This window comes from Panthera onca, chromosome A2 (genome assembly GCF_046562875.1).
Source record: "Panthera onca isolate mPanOnc1 chromosome A2, mPanOnc1 haplotype 2, whole genome shotgun sequence".
Lineage (NCBI taxonomy): Eukaryota > Metazoa > Chordata > Mammalia > Carnivora > Felidae > Panthera > Panthera onca.
In genome coordinates this window covers 79,337,836-79,363,943 of record NC_138340.1, presented here as the reverse complement: position 1 = coordinate 79,363,943, position 26,108 = coordinate 79,337,836, and the positions used below count along the sequence as shown (strand labels likewise).

Here is a 26,108-nt window from a genome sequence, read left to right as displayed (position 1 = left end):
CAGAGTTTTCCTTTATGCCAAGAACAGTGGGAAGAGGGCTGAAGGGTATGTAAAGTGGAGAGTGACCTGGCCTGAGCAGACTGGTGTTCTGAAAGGTCTGTGCGGGCTGTGATGTGGCAACCCTCCAAAGAAGTGTCAGAATCAAAGTTTAAATTGGTAACAAACAAAATAACCTAGAAATTACTGCATCTAGACCACATAAGTAATGACCAACAGGAAGGAAGCTCAGCTAATTGTCCAGGTTTGTTTTGTTTTCCTAACAGAAATTAAAAGACACTAGTACAATTTTATTCAGACATAGGATACTGAAATTTTAGAGACTATGAACAATATGAAATGTAACACTCTACAAATTTAACACTATAAAAAGTTGATATAAGATTGGAACATATAGGGGTGCCTGGGTGGCTCAGTTAAGCATTCGACCTCGGTTCAGGTCATGATCTCACTGTTTGAGAGTTCAAGCGCCACATCGGGCTCTGTGCTGACAGCTCAGAGCCTGGAGCCTGCTTCAGATTCTGGGTCTCCCTCTCTCTAGGCCCCTCCCCTGCTCGCACTCTGTCTCCTCTCTCTCTCTCTCAAAAATAAATAAACATTAAAAAAAATTTATTTTTGATTGGGACATATCAAAAATGTCATAATTTCCTGGTCAGACCCAAGGTGGCCCACCTGAAGGGTTTAAGAAGACTGGAGGTCGACGGAAGGGCTCTCAAGGATGGGATGGCTGAGCACCAAAACTGAGGCCCAGATTACTTCCCTGGTTCTCACCCCAAGCTTTTCTTTTCTGTTTTGCATGACAGGCTTCTAATAAGGCTTAAATAAAGAAATAATTTTGGTATTCAAACCAAGTCTGAAAACTAATGGTAACAGCTGTGGCCTCTCGGATCCAGTTCCAAATCAGTCAGTGGGAGGGCAGTACCTCAGATGACTGACTACACTTCGTGGCTGGTTCCCATTTGGTCTCAACTTTTAACTCTGGTTTCCTTCATGAAAGCTGGTACTCAGAAACAGTCCCTTATCTGCATCTACTTCTCCTCAAAAATTCTGCCCTTATCTGCATCTAATTCTGCCCGTTCACACTGGCACACTTATCAGAATTCTTCTTTTTTAAGTTTATTGTATTTATTTTCAGAGACAGAGAGGGGAGGGGAGGGGCAGAGAGAGAAGGAGAGAATCCCAAGCAGGCCCTGTGGAGCTGCATTTGATGCGGGGCTTGAACTCACGAACTGTGAGATCATGACCTGTGCCGAAATCCAGAGTCAAATGCTGAACTGACTGAGCCACCCAGGCCCCTGACCCATCAGTATTCTAACAGAGAGAAAGAAAAGGGGAAGGGAAAAGACATGGGAAGGCAGAGGTAAAGGATATGCGCCGTACCAAGCGAACAAGGACCTGGGGCAGGCTGGTGTGAGTGCAGACTAGCACATTCACTTTGGAAAACTGGCAGTGTCCGCTAACACTTAGCAACTGTGCTCCCAGGTACACACACGGCAGAAGTGCAGGCATAGATCCACTCCCCAGAAGACAGGTGTACAAATGCTCACAGGAGCAGCAATCCTAACAAACTGCAGACGTCCCGGACGCATGCCCATCAGTAGTAGAATAGATACATAAAGCGAGGCACATTCAAGTGAATACCACACAGCAAGGAGACGGAACTAACTGCCACTGCTGCACACAAACACGAACATAGCGCAACGTAACGCATGTACGGAGGGTTTCTATTTGCATGTAACGCTCAAGGGCAGATATAATTGAACAGTCAGATGTGGAAATAACCTCATCTTTATCTTAATACTAAGTAAGACCCAAGATAGGGGCGCCTGGGTGGCTCAGTCGGTTAAGCACCCGATTTGGGCTCAGGTCATGAACTCACGGTTCACGAGTTCAAGCCCCGCATCGGACTCTGTGCTGACAGTGCAGAGCCTGTTTGGGATCCTCTCTCTCTCTCTCTCTCTCTCTCTCTCTCTGCCCCTCTCCCGTTCAAGTGTGCACACACTCTCTCTCTAAATAAACAAACAAATAAAATTTAAAAAGACCCAAAATGAATCAAAGTCTTAAAATATTAAAAGTCAAAAACTTTTTTTAGGTAAGCCTAGCAGAAGAAAATCATAGTGACCTTGGGCTTAGCAAGGGTTTCTTAGATACAACACATAAAACATAAACAACAAAAGAGAAAAAAATAATTGGATTTCATAATGATCTATGATCTGTGCACTTTCCCATATATATCTTCCATAAACATATTACTAAAAATTAAATGAAAACAGCAGAAAGCGTAAGGACTGAGCAGAGGGAGAAAACACAACCAGCCACGGTCATCTCTTCTAACCCCTCAGAGAAAGTAGTTCTCAAGTACACCCGCAAACACAGACGGAGGCAGAGGTGAGCATGAGCATGGGAGAAGCCGTCACCACTAACTACCTCTGCCTCTTCGCTACAATAAAGAGGAATTTTTTTTTAAAGATTTGTTTATTTTTAAGTAATCGCTACACCCAACAATGGAGTTCAAACTTACAACCCTGAGATCAAAGTCGCATCTTGACCTACTGAGTGGGCCAGCCAGGCGCCCCAGAAGAGGGAATTTTAGTAAAATGTGGCTATCCTCCATGACTGTTCTTAGTTCACACCATAGAGACATGGAGGAAAATACGTTCAACATAAGAGCAAATAAAAGACGCCTTGGTCCTGGATCCTTTTCCACCAAATATCCTACACTTACTTCTTTCTCCAGGTGGTCCCATCCTGATGTTTTTGTTTTCCCTCCCATTCCCCTTATTCTTCCAGGCTTCTCTTTTTGCTTTCTGCAACCACGCACCATTATCATATGCCCTTTTTTCTTTCACTTAAGAGGCTCCAAAATAAGAAAATGAATTAAAATACACACACAAAAATAGCACAGGTTCTTTATGTGTTTCAAATGCCCCTCTTCTACTAGGGTAGGGGCAACAATCTCTAACCTTTCTTACCAATCCTGTTTACACAGCATTGGCAGGATATAGGCCATAGCATAAATATTTTTATGATACTTTCTCCCTCTTCCTTTCTCTCTCCTCCTGAAAAAAAGGCAGCTAGCAATTTCTAAATTCAAGTGGGATGCTAATGATCCAGGCTTGCACTTCCTATCTCTTCCAGGATAAAGACCCCTTTAATCACCAAAATATCTCTTTCTCTCTCAACCTCTCTCTCTCTCTCTCATGCACGTGTGAAATTATCCTTTTATTATCTGTTACCTGAGAAAGTACAATAGTAGGCACTGCTACTTAGTTAACTTTTGACTGACTGTGAACTTTATTAATTACAACAACTTTTGACTGACTGTGAACTTTATTAATTACAACAACATTTACATTTCACAAGAGCAAATGTGGCCAAAGCTTTGTGTGAACATAGGTTCCCCAGCTTCTCAAGACCTTCCTTCCCCTCACAAACTCCACAGGCCTCCCTGGAGTCAGCCTGGAAACACTGGGAATCCTCTCTCTGAGCACTCTGGGCTCAACTCTTCTCACTGATAAAGAATTGTCCAATTTTGTTCATGAGTTCACTGAAGAAGTAGCAATACAGTTTGTCCAAAATTTTAATAGAGCAAAGTGCCTTCTGCTCACTCAGGATCTTTTGAGGTTGATTTGCCAGAGTCTTCCCCACAGCAGACACACACACACACACACACACACACACACACACACACACTCTCTCTCTCTCTCTCTCTCTCTCTCTCTCTCTCTCTCTCTCTCCTCACTTAAAACTTGTATGTGGAAATGTTTAAGAAATGATTATCTTTTTTCTAGATATTATCATGATTACTACTCCTTTTCCTCCTCTTTCCCACCTACTCCACTCCATAAATTTCCAAATCCCAGAAGTGTTATGGCTAAGTCAAGAAGAAACAAAAACTTGAAAACCTAGTTTTTATATCAAATAAATGTTCACAGCTTTCTTTTTTTCATTAAATGGGGGTAGGTGAGGAAGTAAAACTGTGCCTGGCCCTGTCACTACCATGTTTAAGATGAATACATTCATTCATTCAACAGGCAGCAATTAAAAAGCAAATACTCATAGTAGGATGTGCTCCTAAAATCTGCAGAAGGGGGCTCTCTTGCAACGGATACGTGTTCCTCTTAGCTGGTAATAACATACAAATCAGGCATCATTTGTTTTTGTCTTTTTAATTCATTCAGTAATATTCTCTGTCCTTAATTTAATAATTAAGTTGACATTTTCCCCTTTCTCTGAAATATAAAACCAAAAAATAGAATTATAACTTTCTGTCACCCCACTGGATTTTGTCCCCTGAGTCAGCCTTTCTGAACAGTACTCCCCACCTCCCCTACAAAAGAACATTTAGATGGACCCCCACTCTTCTTTTAAAGGTAAAAATACAATCTTAAATCTCAAGGTGGTATTGAGATCCATTAAGAAAACATGTTTTCTAATTTAGGTTCCAAAACAATTTTCAAAATTCCATATACTGCTTCAAATCATATTCGTATTTTTCAATGAAGAACCCTAAGTCTACAGAAATAAATTTATTTTTTGTTTTGTTTCTCCCATTTTACAAAACTGTCTGAGCAAGAATTAATTCAAGCAATACTAGCTGTCACACAGGACTAGCAATTCTCACTAAGCGGGTTAAAAATAGGAGATGGAAGAATTATTAGGAACATCACATTGCTGTTTACAGTTATTATATTTTTACTTATAAAAATGTTGCATTTCCACTCCACTCAGTGGTCTGAAATATCAAAAGATCATTCTATCCTGCAGACAGTGAACGAAATCATTTGTGCCAAATGGTAAGTTTTGGTTTCTTGCAAAGCAGCTTCTCCCCTCTTTTAAAGAAGCAGGGTTTCTTCATCATTTCTACCCAAAAAACCATGTGGAATACTGACCATATGTAAATTCCAAATAGCTGAATTCAGGCCTTGACTCAAACAGCTAACTTAAAAAAAAAAAAAAAAAAAAAAAGTCAAAGACTTTTAAAATTAAGTAACCGGTGAACAAGGAATTGAATGAAGAATGTGATGGTAATGTTACATGATACGATAAACTATGAAATGCGTGAGCAGGATATAGCACTACTAGGCTATGAATTTTTTTTAACTTTACATTCTTGCTTTTCAAATTCTTTGAAACACATTGAAAAGACAAATCATTTGACTACTCGTCACTGTATGCCTTTTACAAAGAGGAGAAAAAAGAAGTAACTTCTATTTTTAATGTATTTCCATTAATGAAACAACTTCTATGTTTGCAAAGTGTTGGCTGACCCATAAAATAGATTTATCACCCATTAAGTCAGCATATCACAACTGCCATATACATGTCTAAGCACCCCCAAAAGAATAACAAACAAAGCAAGCAAGCTCTGGTAAAACTGTGTATAAAGCTGTCACAAGCATAGTGGCTGGTTTCTGAACTTTAAAACCATGACCACATGCATCCTCCGTTTCCATCAAATTTAACTACAGGAGCTTAGGTATAAGGATTTAAAAAATAATAAATTATTATTGTTATAATAGTAAGTAAATGTAATCACCAAAATATTTTAGAATCTTTCCTTTAACTAGAGAAACCTCATCCATTCCTAACTTGTTTCTCACTAATATTCTTCCATTCTGTTCAACATCCAGTTTATCAATAGAGAATTCATGCTACTCAAAAAAGCTAACATAATTATTGCTGCCATCCCATTGAGAATGCTCTTCCCTGGTAACAGAACTCCAACATCACAGTTGGCGCCCGGACCGCTCACTATTTACACCACCACCCTCTCCCCTTCCCAACACCACCATTTTACTGGCTGAACCACAAGGCTGAAGATTGTTTTTCATCTCAGCAAACAGAATGTTTAAAAACTCGGATGGCTAGCCACAAACCAGGAGTTAGAAGCTACGTGAAAATAAACAGAAATGTGAAGAAATTTTTCTATTTTCAATTTCTGAAGAAAGCAGTTAACATCTTATTTGTAATGCCCTAAATTATAGCCAGAAGTCTTTCCCCTAATTACACTAATAAATCGATTTAATGTCATCATTTTGCCATCAGATCATGTCCTCCATACACTAGTGTACTTTAATTAAATCCATTTTACCATGGTAGGCTGTTCACCTCATTTTTTTCCCCAGTGCTTTTCCTCTATCTTCCTCAAGTACTAAATCATGTCTCCATAATATTTTCCTAAATATTAAATCTATGAAAAAGATAACCTCAAAACTAATCACGGATGAGACAAATCAACACACCTTCAATATAAAATATCAACATAAAATATAAACTATTAGGTAACCAAGAGAAGGGTAAGCATCAACTGTATGCCCAAGAACCTCCATTTAAAACATTATGTAGTATACACAATTTTGGCAAAGAGAAGTGAACACAGTATTTACATACCAATATAGGCAACTATATTATTAGCCTCATTTCTGGCTTGAGATAAAAATACCTTTATTCCACTTATTAAGTAAAATAGCCATTTTAAGGAAATATCTCCTTACAGGTATAATCATTTGATTGACAGACAAAATAATTGCTTTAAAAATACTTCTGAGTCATTTTGTCCTTACCTGCAGGCATGAACCATTACTGCATGCAGTGACTGTTCCATTTCCTAGCACAGACTTGAAGAAGCATCATATCTCTCTTTCAGAATGTGACTAATCTGTGGGTTTGCAATTCCTAAGCTATTTACAAATGGCACTCCCTTTCCATATAAGAAAATATTTATTACACCAAAAGCCAAGTATTTTTAACCTAGATCTTACAAATAATGTGATTTTGTGTAGCAACCATCTCCAAACATAGGAAGAAAATCTAATACTAATATTTCCTTAAGAAAGCAAGATTTTTGTTTTGTAGCGAAGTAAATTATTTTTTAAAGCCTTCAACAGCTGTCACACATGAACTAGCGCTCTGCTGTGCGATGGTGTGCATGCTAGAGCTGATTAAGCTTCACTATTTTTTAAAAAATCAATTACCCTTTGTAAAAGCAGAACAGCCTGCCCAAATACACATCTTCGACACAGCACAATGACCGGCATGCAGTACGATACGTTATACAGCAAACTTGACAAGAAAAAAATACGTCCTGCTTGTTTCTTAGCAATGCTACACCATTAATTGTTCATGCAAGAGATGTAGCTGTACCTTTCTGAAGAGGACGACTTCTCAGAGTTAACTGACATCAGCAGCTCAATCTTCTGCTTGATTTCTGGAAAAATCAGAAAATATTCACAACCAAGATTGCCTGCTCTTGCTTTCAAGCTTTATATCAACAGATTTTTCGTCTCTGATCCCTTTTGTTCAAAAAGAGGCCACAAGATTCGCAGTACTTCTGTTAGGACTGGGATTCGATGGTGCTATAAAGGGAAAAGCTCCAGAGGCACCAGGCCTTGCTAAACTATGCACATGACTGTTTATGAAAGCAGGAAGTACCATTTCTTTTAAGCGGAGGGGTGTTTTCTTTTTTAAGGTAGAACCAGCATGGCTCTGCAAGAAGATTTCAAATGCAGCAAATTAAAATACAAACAAGAAATGCTCACAACTGGACTGGACACACTGGATAATCTGAGAAGCCTGGATAATAAAGTTACAGGCTGTAAAGAACAGATGTGCAACCCTGGGCTACTTCTATTTCACCAGCCCTGAAAAATATGGCTCAGTGAATCATTTTTGTCACTTAAGAATGAAATATTAAACCAGAACCCCAATTTATAGATCAAAATTTTTTTAACCTTTCTTAGAATTTCTTGACCGTCTTTAGTTAAAGAATGTGTTTAACATCTTGTCCTTAACTCCTTCAGAAAAAGACTTGTATTTTACACCTTAATTCTCCCCTCCTCCTTCGCAGTACAGCACAAGTGAACAGCAACACCCAGTTACCGAGCAGATAATATACTTGTCCTTTTAGGAAAGGACTGACAATGCCATCTGCAACAGAAATGTAAGCGCCAATTCAATTTAATTAAAAGATAATTGCTGATACTGATTTGGAGGAAAAGAAAAAAAAAAGAGAGACAGAGATAACAGACCAAAAGGAAAGGAGAGGTAAAAATAAAAGGGAGAAGGAAAAGAGAAGGAAAATAAAACCTAACAGATTTCCTTTAAAAATACTAATGACTGACCGAAAAGCACGTAATTTTACGTGAATAAAACTGACATGGTCCCATTACCCAAACTATTTCACACGCAAAGCCGTTTTCCCACTCCTATTCCCATGCATAATAAAAAGTTCACATACCAAAAATAAAACACCTGGCCACTGACATATTGCTATAGGCAGTCTCAGGATATCAAAGTAGAGCTAACAGTTTCAGGGTATTTTTTTTCTTAGGGGTAAAACACATTTTAATTTGTAAGACTCTTGACTACAGAAATCAAAGGAATAGGAAAAGGGAATAAAAATTAGTTGCATAAGATACAATAGACCTGTTCAGAAATATCTTTTTCAATGTTGTTAAAATAAGGGATTTCCGAATTGTTTAAGCTTACAACTTCATCCAACGGGCACTATAAAGCTGGCATGAACGTCCGTTTAGAGAACAGAATCTACCACAGCTCTGGCCAAACTACCTAACCACTGGGGAGAGCACACAGCACAGTGGTTAAGACGAGATGATGATACTGAAACTTACCTCGAGGATTCTTACGTGGATTACAGAGTCTGGCACCGGGTGCCACAGAGAATGCTCAGCAATGCCCCTCCCGCCGGTTTAAAAAGAGCAGTGTTTAAGAAGAGCTCAGCCTTGGCCACCAGCAGCCTTGGATCTGAAGGCAGGCTCCTCCAGCATTTTTAACAGCCCTATGACCTTGGGGAAATTAACGAGACTCTCTAAAAGCCTCTATCTCCTCTCCTATAAAATGGGGATAGCAACTGCTCGTAAAGGGCTGTTGTGAGCCGTGTGAAATACGGTAATCCATGAAAGTCATGTAGATGTAGTGTTGTGCCTGCCATATAGTAAGCCCTGTGTCTGCTGCTAAGTAGTGCCTAGCAAAGGACAGTAATCCTAAACAAATATTTGTTGAAAGAGTTAATGAGGTATACTAGGTCTGTCCTATTTTAAAGAGCTTGTCCACAGTTTTGATCTACTTTCTCCTTACTATCAACATCAACATGCAGCTTTTTATCACTATAGTTTGATTTTATGTGGAAATTTAACTTTAATCTGTATCTCAGTCTCCCTGTGTAATTCTCAGTTTATCAACTAGCCATGTCAGAAATGAGGTTACATTTGAATCCTTCTTCATCATGGTAATTGTTCATTCCAAAAAGACAAAAGATTCACCCTTCAGTGTGCAGATCATCTGTGCACATAAGCTGAAAGACACCCAATTTAAACCACACAGCTCTCAGGAAGTGTATGCCCATCTTACAAACATTAGAAAGAAAAGTTAAAGCTTTGAGAGCTCCAAGCCAAAAGGGTTTCCAGTAATACATGGACAGGTTTCTAACATGTTTTTCACATTTTCTTCAAACCTTCAGATATGTTTCTAGTTCCTGAAGGACTAAAACATTCAGGAATGTTTACAAATACTATATGAATATTGTATCCTCTGAGGCCCATAAGGTCCATTTCTTTCTTTCTTTTTTTTTTTTTTAATGTTTGTTTATTTTTGAGAGAGAGACAGACAGACAGACAGACAGAGTGCAAGTGGGGGAGGAGCAGAGAGAGGGAGACACAGAATCTGAAGCAGGCTCCAGGCTCTGGGCTGTCAGCACAGAGCCTGATGCGGAGCTCAAACTCACAAACCGTGAGATCATGACCTGAGCTGAAGTCAGAAGCTCAACCAACTGAGCCACCCAGGCGCCCCCCAAAAGGTCCATTTCTAGTCTACTACCTACTCCTCCTTACCAATACCATCCGTGGTCTAATTACTCCCCGCATCCATTGAGAACCCCAGAAGCCATGTCATTATACCTGCCATAATACCGGGGGGCTTCGATGTTCACGTTTGTAGGACTTCCACAAACCCTTGGCTAAGGACCTCAGCCTTCTGAACCTCTGATCACTTGCGTCATCTACCGTGACCACACTCTCTTACACACACACTACAAACATTCCCCCAAAATTAGTTTCTGTGTTTTATTCACAGTATCTATGACCCTATCCTTCATTTTTTTGCAGTTAAGTCCACTGGTCTTTCTCTTTATGAATGATGGTCTTTCTTCACATTTAGACTATCCCCACACCGATTTTTTAAAATCGTCCCATTTTCCACAAATTACGCTTTATAATTCACTTTGCATGTAAATCTTGGACCCTTCTAGAACATATTTCAGTCTATGAACGGATGTAGAGATCCAGTCTGCTTTTATAGTTACACTTTAAAATGCTACACCCCCATCAACCCCTACCAATTCTGAATTACTCTCTTCACTACCACTCCTCAGGTTCTTCCGAAGCGGCCATCGTAACAACCCCATAAATACATATTTATTCAACCATCTAGGGTCTCCCCTTTATTCATTCAGGCCAGTGAGTATTAAGGCCACACTTCTTTATTTCACCAAGAAAATAAACGAGTGGTACTTGTGTAGTTTAAATAAGCATATTTAAAATTATGGTTGATTTTTTTTTTGTCATCATGTTCTTTTAATTTCTAAATAACATTATGGGACAATGTTAAGTTTTTCTTTGTTTTTCTAATGTTTTTGTGTTCTGATTCTCCTCCTAACTCTAGGTTCTTTGCTGGATCATCTTTTTTCACCCAGACCTTAAATGTAGGAGATACTTATCTCACGTGACCCTCTTTTCACTCACCGACTCTTCCAATCTGCTCCCCTGACATCCACAACCAAAGGACACTGATGGTGACCAAACCTGAACTTCGAGCCCAATACTCTCTCCTGCAACTCAGCACTGTGCATCCTTCCACCCTTTCTAGATATCTTCACCTACATGGTCCCTAGATGCCTTGAACCCACCATCTAAACCTAAACTCCTCAACTTCCCGGTCTAAGATCTCCTATGTAGAACCTTCACATCTCCCCAAACAGCAGCAGCATTGCCCTTCTGAGTCTGGAATGTTTGAAGGATTCCAGACTAGCACCCCTGTCTCATTTGGGGTATCATTACCACCACTCTCCCCTTCCAACCTATTTTATGTTCCAGGACTGCTGAGCGCTACTCTGTGATTCCCTAAACACACCATGCTTTCTCACACCACCAAGTGTTTTCTTAGAATGCAGTTTCCCTCCCTGGGATGCCACTGCCCAGTGTGCTTCCCTTGCACACCCAACTCACTTTTCTAATCTCAGCCCACGCGCCACCTCCCCTCTGACTGCACCCCAGACAGAACACAGCTCACCTCCGCTGTCCTTCTATATATCACATACACCGGCAGGACAAAATTACTGAAATATATATACTACTTGTCTGACTCCCCGAGACCAGGACTTCTTTAGGAATGGAGACCTGAAGTTTCATTTCAATTTACACTTACTTGTTGATTCTTTCATGGTCCTCTTAGCCTATCCTAGTCAACGTTACAATCTAGCTAACTTCATGTCCTTATTCTTAAATATACATTTCCAGACACAATTACTCAATCAGAGATTCAAACAACTACAGAGATAGAAGAGTCCTCAGAGGTCATCACTTAGCTGAACCACATTAATTTATGAAGAAGAAATTTGAGGGCTAAAAAGATAAACAACTGGTGGCAATAACACTTTTCACCTTCGCCAAGACTACCATTTCTGAGACCTACAGCTAAATTTCCAAGGACCTAGCAACCCAAGCAGAACATTCAGCATCCTTTAAAACCTGCTTTTAGGGGCACCTGGGTGGCTCAGATGGTTAAGCATCAAACTCTCAGTTTTAGCTCAGGTCATGATCTCGCATTCATGAGTTCAAGCCCCGCACTGGGCTCTGTGTTCACACTTTGGGGCCTGCTTGAGATTCTCACTCCCTCTCTGCCCCTCCCCTGCTCGTGCTATCTCTCAAAATAAATAAGTAAACTTAAAAAAAATTTTTTAAACCAGCTTCTAAATCTATTTACTCATATTTCCAATCAATTAAAATCATCACTATTAGTCAGCTTTCTTGATTAAAACAACTGGTCAGTCTTGGGGCACCTGGGTGGCCCTGTCAGTTAAGCGTCCAACTTCTGCTCAGGTCATGATATCACGGTTCATGAGTTCAAGCCCCACATCAGGTTCTGTGCTGACAGCTCACAGCCTGGGAGCCTCCTTCGGATTCTATGTCTCCCTCTCTCTCTCTGCTCCTCCCCTGTTCACGCTCTGTCTCTGTCTCTGTCTCTCTCTCAAAAATAAATAAACATTAAAATTTAAAAACCAACTGGTCAGTCTGTGACATCATACTCTTCCTATTCATCACATTATACACCAAAAAGGAAAAACCAATTCACCAGGATCTCCCACTCATTCTCTTTCATCCAACCTACAGATCCAGAATAAAATGAAAACCTTTTATTCTGATTGTACCCACACTTTAAAAGATACTCAAATCCCTCGCAAAGATGAACACTTTTAGCTCTTCGGTTAATGGCCTACTATGTCTAATATTTAGTTTTCTACTCAATAACGTGAGTTTGAAGACTCATGGAACACTTAGGGCTATGAGTCCAGAGCTGAGACCATCCCTGAGAACCCAGACCAGGAAGAGTGGTTACTCTCCCTTTCTCTCTGCCCCTCCCCTGTTCACATGTGCATTCTCATTCTCTCTCTCAAAATAAACAAACAATTTAAAAAACAACCAAGTCCAATAAAGGATATGCTTCAAAGATCAGACAGTGTGGGAGAAAAGGTGCACAGCCCTGAATCCACCTGGATCCTAAGAGCAACAGTAGTGTGAGACTCACACAGGATGCTGTGGAGAGGACATGTTCCCATGTCCTTTACATCACTACCTGCCCAACACAAGCTCACATGGGACCCTTCCTTTTAAGACATAGAAATTAAGATATAATAACTGGGCAGACAGTTCTACCTAAATTCTTAAACCTACATCCTTTCTCCATGGATGCTATTCCAACAGATTTACTAAACTTAATTTCTCTTGCCAAATTGCTTTTTTTTTTTTTAATGTTTATTTTTATTTCTGAGAGAGAGATAGAGTGCTAGCGAGGGAGGGGCAGAGAGACAGACAGACAGACACGGAATCCAAAGCAGGCTCCAGGCTCTGAGCTGCCAGCACAGAGTCCGACGCAATGCCCAAACCCACGGACCACAAGAGCCAAAGTCAGACACTCAACCAACTGAGCCACCCCAAGCACTCCTCTCTTGTCAAATTCTTTACATGACCATTCACAAAGCTGATTTTATTTCAGGTATAAAGAGGATTATTTTTTTTTTAATGTTTATTTTTGAGAGACAAAGAAAAACAGTGCGAGTAGGGGAGGGGCAGAGAGAGAGGGAGACAAAGAATCTGAAGCAGGCTCCCAGGCTGCAAGCCCTCAGCACAGAGCCGGATGTGGGGCTTGAACTCACGAACCGTGAGATCATGACCTAAGCCAGAGTCAGACCTTAACCGACTGAGCCACCCAGGCGCCCTGAAAGAGGATATTTTAAATTAATGCTTTATCTGTATATTTGGAGCCATTACAGGCTGCAAGAAACAGGTATGTGCTCAGTTTACCTCAGGGGATAAGACAGTACTGTCAGAAAACATCTAAAAGTTAAGAACAGAACAAGATTCTGGCTGTGAGGCCTGTGGAGGCATTTATCTGTTCTTAACAGCTCTTGATACTCAGTTCATGTTACCAAGTGTTCAGAGGGATTGCTCTCCACCTTAATGCTTCACCATTCTGGGGACTCAACACCTCTCTGACCCTAATTCCATTTCTCCTGTCACTACCAATTAACTGCTTCTCTCTGTTTCTCATGTTCACAGATCCTACTGCCTCAACCATGCATGCTTACGGCCTTCTCTCTTGGTGTCTCCAACTTAAGCCTGCAAGTATCTCTACGGGGCTCCCATGTAAATGCAAACCAGGGGCTGCAGCAGCTTTTCTGGCCCAAGTGTCAATCCCTGATAATACCCTCTGGGACCAAGTATTGAGTTCCTGACGCAAAATTCAAGAGACGGGCACATAAGAGACCCTTCATAAAGGAGCAGGAGTAAAGCAAGCGCTCTGAGACGTCTAGGAAGGTCAGTGATGAACTGACCAACACCATGAAGACAGTCGGGTGTAAAAATGAGTCCTTGCCATCCCAGCATTCATTATTCAAGCCTTCTGTTAAAGGAACACAGAGAAAAGCAAAAACTGTGCAAACAAAAGCAATCATTAACGAAATGGCCATTCAAAAAACTGTCCCTGGTTATTCCCAGTCTCCATCTCCATCCATCAAACCCCTTCTTTCTCTCTCTCACACTGATGGTCATACAGTCCAACAACAATTCAAATAAGATGTAAACCCAAAACAAATTGAAAACTGAAAATACGTTCCAAAACATGCAACATTTGACAAGGCTGGCTGAAGACACTCACGAAATGTTAGAATCCCAAATGAGGCTACAAAAGGAGTCAGGAAGGTCAGTAATTGATGAGAAAAATCAACAAGGACAATAATATGCTAAGTGTCTCAAGAATGACAATTATTTGATTATCAGTGACTAACAGGGAAGATAATAAAACTCTTTGAAGAGTCTGCAAAAATGTCCTTCGTTATAACTGCATTATAAATTATAAGATATCCAATCATGTTATTACACAAAATGTAGTACAAAAATATATGCCAAAACAATCAACACTTGATGCATTCTTTGTTCATTCTAATACTCAGTACTTATTTTTCATTAGAATTCAAATTTTGATAAATAAAATAAGCTTACTTTCAGAATCATTTTATTTTTCAAGATAAAAGTCCCAATTTCACCCCTTCCTTAAAAGGAGACTTTTTCCAGTATCCTGCCTTCTGAACAGGGTGATGGGCCAGCGGACTACACTGTGTTCACTCCAAACTCCACAAAGGGATGGGGGTGGGAGGGGGCGGGGACAAGGAGGGGAAGGAGGTGGTCTCCAGCTGGCTAGGTTTCGATTTGAACTTTCAAGGTAGCTGCTGCTGCCACTAATCAGAAATTTCATTTACTAGAGGCAATACTTTTCCTTCTGTTACTTCTTAAACTAATTACCCTGAGTGCAACTGATAACGCAAAAGGAACATTAGTTTAAAAGGAAAAGTTTGTTCCCGATTTTCAAGTTCTAGAAAGAAAAGCAGGTCAATCCCCTCAAACTGGGATTCCCATCCTCACTTACCCCCATAAGCCTGCAACTGCAAGCAAGAGGCAGGGAGAAGAGGAACCAGGTGCCCTGGCTGTGTCTGCAGCACCAGCCTAGACCCCAGACCACCCAACTGGACACGGCAGGGGTGCGCTCAGACCTCAGAGGCCTCCAGACAGTATCTGTTACCAGTGCTTTTGTTATTTTGATATTGAGAATTCCAGGACAACTTAATACAAAAATGTATTAAAAAAGAAAAGATGAATGTTTAAATAAATTCTTAATTTTATTACCATCACCATCATTGTCTTCTATCAGCAAGGAAATGTAATGAAACTAATTCCTGAAAACTGTCTACAGGTTTCTCACCACAGCACAGTATCATTAATAGTTAATCCAGGCTGCTAAACAGAACAAAGACACTCTTACCCTGACTCTGTTGGGGAGACCTAAGAAGTAACACAAGTTCTTAGATAACTGAGCTGTTACACTCAGGGTGAGATCCAACCTCCCCCTTCACCATGAGATCAAGTTTAAAGCTTTCTCTGTTTTACGCTTATAAAATAAATACCATTTGTACAATTTTCTGATACATGAATTTTAGAATTTACAACACAGGATACTACTCGGAAAAAGAAGTATTTTTATAATCCTAACTAAAAGACAGTTTTTCATACTAGATATTAATATACAAGTGAAACTACTCGGTTCTCTAATACTGTGGCTTACAATGTCATAAATTAAGACATTTTAATTTCATTTACAATTTTGGCACATAAAGGACTGTGAGTTCACCAAGGCAATAAATGCTTGCTTTTATTGACTCCTGTAGTAAACCAAGGCCGTTCAACCATCTTCAAAAGTAATTTCACTTTGTTAAGAGGAGGTAAAATTATTGTACAAGGCTTATTTACATGTATAAGAAAACAAGCCATATCAAAATATGAGGTATAAGGAGGAATTAGAGTCCCTAACTCCCAATCCACATTAACTTTCAAACTTTAGAACTGCAATTCTGAAATTGATGTGATGCAGTCCAATCTGTCCACCCTTCCACATTCCCTCATCACCAACAGGTGCTGCACTAGATGCCACATGAGCAGAGGGAGGAAGAATGTCTCAAAAATATGCAGGGCAGGGACACCAGAGTGGCTCAGTTGGTTAAGCATCAGAATTTGGCTCAGGTCATAATCTCACAGTTTGTGAGTTCAAGCCCTGCATCGAGCTGCCTGCTGTCAATGCAAAGCCTGCTTCAGATCCTTTATCCTCCTACCTCTCTGTCCCTCCACTCCCAAAAATAAACACCTAAACTTAAATATATATATATTGTTGGTTAATTGTCCAACTTCAGCTCAGGTCATGATCTCATGGTTTGTAAGTCTGAAGCCTGCATTGGGATCTGTGCTGACAGCGCCTCTCTGTCTCCCTCCCTCCCTCTCTCTCTCAAAAATAAACAAACATTTAAAAATTATTTTAAAAATAAGAAAAATTATAAGAAATAAAAATAAAAAAATATGTAGGGCAAAACTCCTCCCTTCAGGGAGTTCACAGCCTAATATTTAGCATTTAGCTTGAACCATCTGGCCTACCTGAGCCCTTTACATGAATGAACTCACAAAAACTGAAGAGGTAGGTACTTAACATATTTTCCATTTTACATGCATGGAAACTGAAGCTTTGGACGTTTATAAATTTCCAAAACAGAGTGCCTGGGTGGCTCGGTCAGTTGATCATCCAACCCTTGATTTTGGCTCATGATCTCACAGTTCATGGGATAGAGTCCCGTGTCAGGCTCTGCACTGACAGCACAGAGCCTATTTGGGATTCTCTCTTTCTCTGCCCCTCCCCTGCGGGTGCGTGTGTGTGTGTATGCATGCTCTCTCTCTCTCTCCTCTCTCAAAATAAACAAACATTAAAAAAATAGTAATATAAAAAATTTTTCTAAAACCTCCAGACCTAAACAATTCCATTTACAATAGCATCAAAAAGTATGCAATACTTAGGAATAAATTTAACAAAGGAAACCAGAGACTTGTGCACTGAAAAACACAAAACACTGTTGATAGAAATTAAAGACTTAAATGAGAAGACATCCTGTGTTCGTGAGTTGGAAGACTTATTATTATTAAAATGACAGTATTCCCCCAAATTGATCTACAGATTCACACAATTCCTATAAAAATTCTCAATACCTTTTTTTTCCAGAAATGGGCAAACTGACCCTTAAATTCATTTAGACATTCAAGGGACCCTGAATAGCCAAAACAATCTTGAAAAAAGAAGAACAAAGTTGGAGGACTCACACATCTTGATTTCAAAACTTATTATGAAGCTACAGTAATCAAAACAGTGTGATTAAGGAGAACCCAGGTGTCTCAGTCAATTAAGTGTCCAACTTGGGCTCAAGGTCATGATCTCATGGCATGTGGGTTTGAGCCCCAAGTCAGGCTCTGTGCTGACAGCTAGGAGCTGGAAGCCTGCTTCAGATTCAGACTCCCTCTCTTTCTGCCCCTCCCCCCACGCATGCTCGCTTGTGCACTCTCTGAAAAACACATTAACATTTAAAAAATTAAATTTAGGGGCGCCTGGGTGGCTCAGTCGGTTAAGCGTCCGACTTCGGCTCAGCTCATGATCTTGCGGTCCGTGAGTTCGAGCCACGCGTTGGGCTCTGTGCTGACAGCTCAGAGCCTGGAGCCTGTTTCGGATTCTGTGTCTCCCTCTCTCTCTGACCACCCCCCCCCCCATTCATGCTCTGTCTCTCTCTGTCTCAAAAATAAATAAATGTTAAAAAAATTTTTTTTAATTAAATTTAAAAAAAACACTGTGAAACTGGCATAAAGATAAGACATATAGATCAATGGAATAGAATCAGAGTCCAGAAATAAACCCTCACATGACAGCCAACTGATTTCCAACAGTGTCAAGGCCACTAGGGGAGAAAAGAATGGCCTCCAAAACATGGTCCAGACAACTGGATGTCCACATGCGAAAGAATAATATTGGACTCCTAACTCACAGTACATACAAAAGTTAGCCCTAAATGGATCAAAAATCTAAATATAAAGGCTAAAACTTGACTCTTAAAAGGAAATACAGATGTATATCTTCATTATTTTGGATTAGGCTCGTTTCTTAAATATGACACAGAAAGTACAAAAAACAGAAGAACATCATAAGAATTAAAAACTTTGGTGAATCAAAAAACACTTATTGAGAAAAAAAGACAATCCACAGAATGGGAGTAAATATTTGCACATCACATATCCAATAAAGAACCAGAAACCAGAATATATAAAAAACTCTTAAAACTCAGCAATTTAAAAAAAAACAACACCCAATTTAAAAAATGGGCAAAGGATCTAATAGACATTTCTCCAAAGAAAACACACAAATGGCCAAGAAGCACATGAGAAACTGCTCAACATCATCTGTCATCAGGGAAACACAAATTACAACAAAAATGAAATATCATTTTATACCCACACCAGGATGGCTGTAATCAGAAAGACGGCAACAAGGATTGACAAGGATGTGGAGAATTTGGGAACTTCACATACAGTTGGTGGGAATGTTAAATGGCAGAGCTACTTTGGAAAACAATCTGGCAATTCTTCAAAAAGTTCAACAAAGGGTTACCATATGACCCAACAATTCCACTCCTCAGTATATACCCAAGAGAACTGAAAACGTATGTTCATACTGTTCACAAAAAAACCTGCACACAAGTGGTATTTGTAATATCCCCAAAGTAACAACCCAAATATCTATCAGCTGATGAATAAACAAAATGTGGTATATCCATATATAAGAAAAATGGAGTAATGATACATGCTAACACATGGATAAATCCTGAAAACATTATGGACAGTGAAACAAGCCAGAGACAAAACACATATTGTATCATTTCATTTACATGAAATGTCCAGAACAGGGACATGTAGAGAGACAGAAAGTAGATCTAGGGGCTAGGGAAGGAGGGAAAATGGGGAGTGTCTGCTAATGCACAAAGAGTTTCTTTTTAGAATGATAAAAATGGTCTGGAATTGGGAAATGGCGAGGTCTTTACAATAGTATAAATATGCTAAAAGCCACTGACTTGTAAACTTTAAACTGGTGAAAAGGGGAACGTGAATTTTATTTTAATTTAAAAAAAAAAAAAAAAAAAAAAGATTCCAGAGCTGGTAGGTCACTGAGCCAGGATGAGAACCTGGCGGCCTAGCTCTGTAGTCTAGATCCCCAGGTGCGTGCGTGCTGTGCTGCACAGCCTCCAGGGAGGAAATGATCAGTGTGGGGAAAGGGAATGGCCAAAGAAGGCATCTGTCACTAGCGTTAGGAGGACTTTGCCAGGTGAAGAGAAGCCCACTCCCAACAGGAAAATGGCACAAACAAAGCTATGGAGACTCCTGTCGTGTGGGCCATCCAAGTTGTTTTGGTGGCTGGCAGGAGCCAAGTAGAGACTGGTAGGAAAATAGAGATACTGGCGGGGTCTGTCCCTAGAGCATCTTACACGCCATACAAAGAAGTCCGTCTTACATAGGGTAGAATATAACCAACTATACAGTGAAAACTAAAATAAGAGATTCAACAGGTGGGTTAGAATTAAGAGCAAATTTTTCAAATCTTATGTCATGCCAGGGAGAAAGTATTTGACTTCATGGAACTATTTATGAGACTTGTCGACTCTCCACAATTCATCCCGTGTCTGCACACCCACACAGTGCCCCCCAGGAACTCTGCCAATTATCACCTCTCTCATTTGTAAATCCTCAAATTCTCACCTCAAGCCTCAACAGTGCCTTATTTCTATAAAAATCTTTAACAACAGCAAGCAATAGTAAAGTCTACTTCCAAGGCTTTGTTGCTTTACACAATGTTCTAAAGTACGATAAACACTGTAGCAAATCAAACACAGGCTACTTTATTCTTGTCTTGCTGTCTGTGGGATTTCCCACCAATTGCATAAACAGAAAACCTCAATTAGTTCTCCATTTTAATACGCAAAAATCAATAAACAGGGCCTTAAACGTATCAAGGACACAGAACACTTCAACTCTGTTTTATCAAAATGACGCTGAATCAGTATTCCAGAGTACAAGTTCTTCATCCTTATCATCTCTGGCCACGTATTGCGTTGCTGGTTTCTAGCCACGTGGAAAAATATTTTAAGCATGCAATAATGCCTAAATATAAAGACACCAGGATTCATAATTATATGTGTAACAAAGAGCAGCAACAATACCAACAGTAACATCTAACATTTCATACCAATTACAATGCCAGGAACTCTTCTTTCTGCTTTATATAGTGACTCTGAAAACTCTCATATCCCTGTAAGATAAACATGATCATTATCCTCATTTTACAGACAGGGAAATGGAGGTACAGAAAGGCTCAGTAACTTGCTGCCATTTACAGGGCTAGTGCAGTAGAGGGGACTCAGAGCCCCAGCAGCCCCTGTACAGGCTCTGGGCCCTCAACCACCATACATTACGTGTGGCCGATTTAGAATGCACTCACATTTTTCCATAGTAAAACACCTAAACATTCACTTATGTTCACAATACTTATGAAAGTTACAACACAATCCTATAAATTCAGTCCTATTCAGACTTCATGTTTATAATCTTGCTGTCCCCTCCCCCTTAAAAAAATCTGTCAGCCTTAAAACAATCATTTATTACACCTACAACTATGGTAAGTGTGGGGGTAACGTTACTAACTCGCATTAAGAGTTTAAAGAAAATCAAATTTTAGGGCCATATTTTGACTGCATTTTATGGGGTGAGCTAGGTACTGAACTAGTACTGGGCAATTTAGGCACTCTGTATCTTGCATTTAAGTTTCCTCTTCATGCCAAGGGCCATTCGTACTGATCTGCAGACCTACTAAATCACTCTCTTGGGGTGATGATGCCGAAAAAGTCTTAAGAGGTAATTCTGACGCGCAGCCAGTGTTGAGAATCACTGGCTTTACACTTGGCGCCTGTCCTCCTTATCTAACTGACACGACAGTGTTACAAACACACAATTCATTTCACAAACACAATTAGCCAATCATGCCAAACAATATTCTATTTATTGGGACTTCAACATAGGGAATGCTAGATAGTGACAATCCAGCAATTCCACTTCTTCCAAATCCAAGCTACGAGAACACTCACACTTGTCCTCGGAGGGTCACATAAACATGCTCCTCATAATGCTGTGTGCCACAGCAAGTAATGGAGAACAACCCGACTGTTAACTGAACTCTGCTACATTCATCATACACAGCCTTTGAAAAGAGTGAGGTAGCCCTGCAGGTACTGAATGACCTACAAAACTGACACTAAGCGTGTGCAGAATACGCAGTATACTACTTTTGTTACAAACGCGTGTTTTCACAGGTGTGTATGTGCGTGCGTATATGTACATGTAAATGAAAAGTAAAGTTGAGGAAGAGTATACTCCAAACTGATTAGGAGAAGGTCTTCCTTGCTTTTGCAGACAAAATGAGGAGGGGTGCCTGCGTGGTTCAGTCAGCTGGGTGTCTGACTTCAGCTCAGGTCATGATCTCCCGGTCTGTGAGTTCAAGCCCTGTGTCGGGCTCTCATGCTGACAGCTCGGAGCCTGGAGCTTGCTTTGGATTCTGTGTCTCCCTCCCTCTTTCTGTCTCCCCCCCACTTGCATTCTTTCTCTCTCTCTCTCTCTCTCTCTCTCAAAAGTAAATAAAACATTAAAAAAAAAAAGGAATGAGGGAATGGTCAGAGAATTTCACCTTTACGGCACTTAAATTTTTTATAGATGTTATTTGTGTAATTAAAAATAATTTTCTCAAATAATGTTGAGTGTTGCCAAAGGATACCCCATTTAAAATAAACCCCTTTTGTGGTTACCCAGCTTTCAAACGGACAGTCTGCAAAAAGATTGCCATCACACCATTATAAATAGCCTCCAAATGCCAATTTTCACTTTCAAATAAAATTCACAGTTTAATCAAGATCAAAGCAATGTTCCATTGGAATCCTGAGAGTGTTATACTGAATGGGGGGGAAAAACCAGCTCAATTCTTCAGACACTGTTCTATCATAAGAAAGGGAGTCTTGTGGAGGTTGTAAAAATGGCATTTAAAACTAGCTTTAAAAACTAAATTCGGTCTGTTCCAATTCTATCATGAGCAGGCTCTTATAATGAAATAAAATTGCTGAAACAAATTGGTCAACTAAAAAAAAGTATTTAAAAATACAGGTATTAATTTCGCAGTCCAAAAGTGACCAAGTCTCAACGAATGGAGTGTGCCTATGAAAGGTATACTACTGCATAGAAGAAACACAGAGAATCCCACAGACGAAAGTTAAGATAAAAACTAAATTTTGTACCTAGAGCCATGAATATTTGGGTTCTTTGTTAGATGGTGCAGAGGAGAAAGAAAGGCATGTGCTTGAGAAACTAGAGTCAATTGCCAGGGCAGTTAACGTAGCAAGAAACACTTCCCACAAAAGAAACAATGCAATAAAGAGTAAGTATAAAATGGCTCAAGACCAGAACTTTAAGAAATTCCAATGTTGCTTTTTAAAAAAAATGTAACTTTCTTCCAGTCATATCATCTACTTTAATAACAAAATGGTTCCTCAATTTATACTGAAATATACTGGCCAATGTATTATAAGACATCTGAGGTACCCAGCTTTTTCCTTTTTCTAAAGCCTAATAACTCTCTGAAATCTGGACCAACTACAAAGATAGGAGGAAGGGGGAAAATATTTCTATTTCTTGAGTTGGGCGAGGTGGGTATTCAGGTGCCTATCTCATTTTTCAAATTTACATTCACATTTCAGGTTTTATATGCATGAAACATTGCATAATTTTAAAATATGTTTTTTGGAGTACCTGAGTGGCTCAGTCGGTTAACCGTCCAACTCTTGATTTCGGCTGAGGTCGTGATCTCATGTTCGAGGAGTTTGAACCCCACAGTGGGCTCTGTGCTGACAGCACAGAGTCTGCTTAAGATGCTCTCTCTCTGCCCCTCCTCCCACCTACTTGCAATGGGTGTGCACGCATGTGTGCACGCTCTCTCTCTCTCTCTCTCAGAATAAACATTTAAAAAATTTCTTATTAAAATATGATTTTAACTTTTCACCAGTGTTTAACCAGTTTCCACTGCTTTCTCAGCATGGTCTCTTCCTTATCTCCTCCTCTGAACATAGGTATACCCCCAGCTACCAGGCTCCAAGGAATGCGTGAATTCTGGACAGCCACGTGTTCTTGACAGCTGAAAGATTATCTATCTTATTTAAGCCGCTCTGGACTGAAACATTCACATATGCCTAATATAAAGTTTCTTGGCTGCCTCAGAGTGTCTGTCATGAGCAGGACTCCCACACCCTCGGGGCCTCTGGAAGGAGGCTGAAGGTCTGCTTCCGCACCAAGAGCTCCAGGTTAGGGCAGTGGATTTGGCTTGTTACTGTTTTCTTTTTGTCCCTTCCAGTGACCACATGTGTGCCCTTCCAACTGGCCCATTCCAACCTGCTGAGTAAAGTATAAATAGATAGTTTCCCACACCATACGTGAAGTTTTCTTCACAACGTCGGTAACACTCCTAGGTTGAGGAGGGCTACAAATCCAAGGCTCATATAAAAACAGCTATGGCCCCTCTCTCTTTTGGGATCCCACTGCCACAGTACATCTGCTTCTCTTTAAGCATCCCTTTCATTCTCTCCCAAGTGGTCAGCTCTATAAATGCAGCTTGCACACGGCATATAAAAGTATGCCAGGCTCCTCTATATTACGATGGCAACAATAACTCTTGTTTTGTATGACGGTGACAAGGATAACTCTTGAGTTTGTCAAGGATTACAGATACTTATCTTCATAAAAATACTAGGAGGCAGACACAATCACAATCTCTATTGTGTAGATGAGGGAGGGAAGGAGGGAGGGGAGGAGGGAAGGTAACATGTCTAAAGTCACTCAGTCACTGGGGCAGCTAGGTGGCTCAGTCAGTTGAGCACCTGACTCTTGATTTCAGTTCAGGTCATGATCCCAGGGTCGTTGGATCAAGCCCTGCTTCAGGCTCCATGCTGAATGTGGAGCCTGCTTAAGATTCTCAAATTCTCTCTCTCTCTCTCCCTCTCCCTCTCTCTCTGAAATAAACAAGCAAATAATAATAATGAAGTCATCCAGCCATTAAGTGACAGACACAGAAATTGGCCCCAGGTCAATCAAACTCTGAAGTCAATGCTACTACCATCTACAATGATGCACTGGCCAGATCAAGGTGGCCTAAGCTCTCCACTTCAGAAATCCAAATTCCTGAGGCAGAGACTGCATTATTCCAATTCACTTTTTCCAGCCAGGCTACCATGCGCACAAGACGCCAGCTGCCATGTGGCCTGTCCGCGCTGGAGCCGTGGTGCACACCCAACCCAGTCCCTCTGGAGGAGCTGGCACACAGCGGAGCCACACGGGAGGGGCCGCCACGGGACACCTCCGGTCTACACCCCTACCTAGGTACTCCTAGTGCTGAAACCCACACTTAAGTGTGCCTGACGTAAATCAGGTATAATCCCCACAGTTCGAGGTATGGGAATGGAAAGGAAAAATTCCAGAGTCTGGACAAGAGCTTTTCATCAAGCCTCACAGCAGCCACTGCAAATTTCTGTTCCACTTTTACTCCATATTCACATTTTTCTACTTAAAATATGAATTGCCTATGGTTTACCAGCACTGTAGTTAGGACAGTGTGAATCAAAAACCCTGTCAGGGGTTCCTTATGCCTTCTCATCAGAGATTCTGGCAAAAAGAAATTCAGTAAATACTTCTTCCCCTAAGGGTTCCTATCCCTTGTGAAGTCTGGAGCAAAGGAAAAACTATGCCTGGGTCTTTGTCATTTTTTAAGTTTATTTATCTATTTTGAGAGGGAGGGGGAGAAAGAGAGAGACAGAGACAGAGAGAATATCCCAAGCAGACTCCACACTGTCAGCACAGAGCCTGATGCAGGGCTCGAACTCATGAACCATGAGATCACGCCCTGAACCAAAATCAAGAGTCAGACGTTTAACCGACTGAGCCACCCAGGTGCCCCTTTTTGTCATTTTATAAGTCCTTTTTTCTATAGATGAAGACTACAATCTTCTCTAATGTCTTTCAGCAAATATTTTTCTTTTTTAAAAAGTTTGTGCTGCTTAATAATTTTAAGTAATCATTCCCTTATTCTAGGTCTACACTGTCCAATACAGAAATCACTTGCCACATGGGCCTACTGCACACCCGAAAGATGGCTACTCTGAACACAGACATGCTTAGCACACAAACAGAATGAAAAATATCCCGTTACTATTTTTATACAGATTACACCTCGATATGTTACACTGTTTTGGAGACACTGGGTTAAATGTATTATTTAATTAATTATTGGTTTTGTAGAATAATATTCAGCTGTAAAAAAAAGAATGAAATTCTGACACGTGCTACGACACAGATGAATCGTGAAAACATGCTAAGTGAAATAAGCCAGATACAAAAGGACAGATATAATCTTAGTTTTACACAGAAAAACACTGCATGAGAAAAAGTACAAAAGGTATACCTCTATAGATGCACACAGTGCCTTGAAGAAGCCTTTAATAAGTAGAAGTATGATAGAATATAGAATCGAAAGGAATTTATAATCAGGATATATATTTTTTTACAGTCAAGTAGTAATTTTGTACCTGGCTTATTTCACTTAGCATGTTTTCACGATTCATCTGTGTCATAGCACGTGTCAGAATTTCATTCTTTTTTTTACAGCTGAATATTATTCTACAAAACCAATAATTAATTAAATAATACATTTAACCCACTTACATGAAGCATCCAGAATAAGCAAATTAATAGAGAAAATAAAACAGGCTCAGGGGCTGAGAAGGGGATAATGGCGCATCGTGGTTCAGGCCGCGAAAGTCGAAA

At 40.1% G+C, this 26,108-nt stretch overlaps 1 protein-coding gene across 21 annotated transcripts in view; it reads right to left on the bottom strand.

Moving 5' to 3' along the window:
• SRPK2 (SRSF protein kinase 2) overlaps positions 1 to 26,108 on the bottom strand; it is a 393,623-nt gene that overhangs the window by 286,346 nt on the left and 81,169 nt on the right. For 5 of the 21 annotated variants that reach the window (XM_060633816.3, XM_060633827.2, XM_060633804.2 and 2 more), the window contains exon 3: positions 7,144 to 7,207. The exons of 15 other annotated variants lie outside the window; for them this stretch is intronic. In XM_060633816.3, coding sequence (XP_060489799.1) covers positions 7,144 to 7,181 — 38 coding nt within the window. In that variant the 5' untranslated portion in view covers positions 7,182 to 7,207. Of the gene's footprint in view, positions 1 to 6,563; positions 6,596 to 7,143; positions 7,208 to 26,108 lie in introns of those variants that run through there. One more of the 21 variants, XM_060633815.2, reaches the window with a different exon arrangement.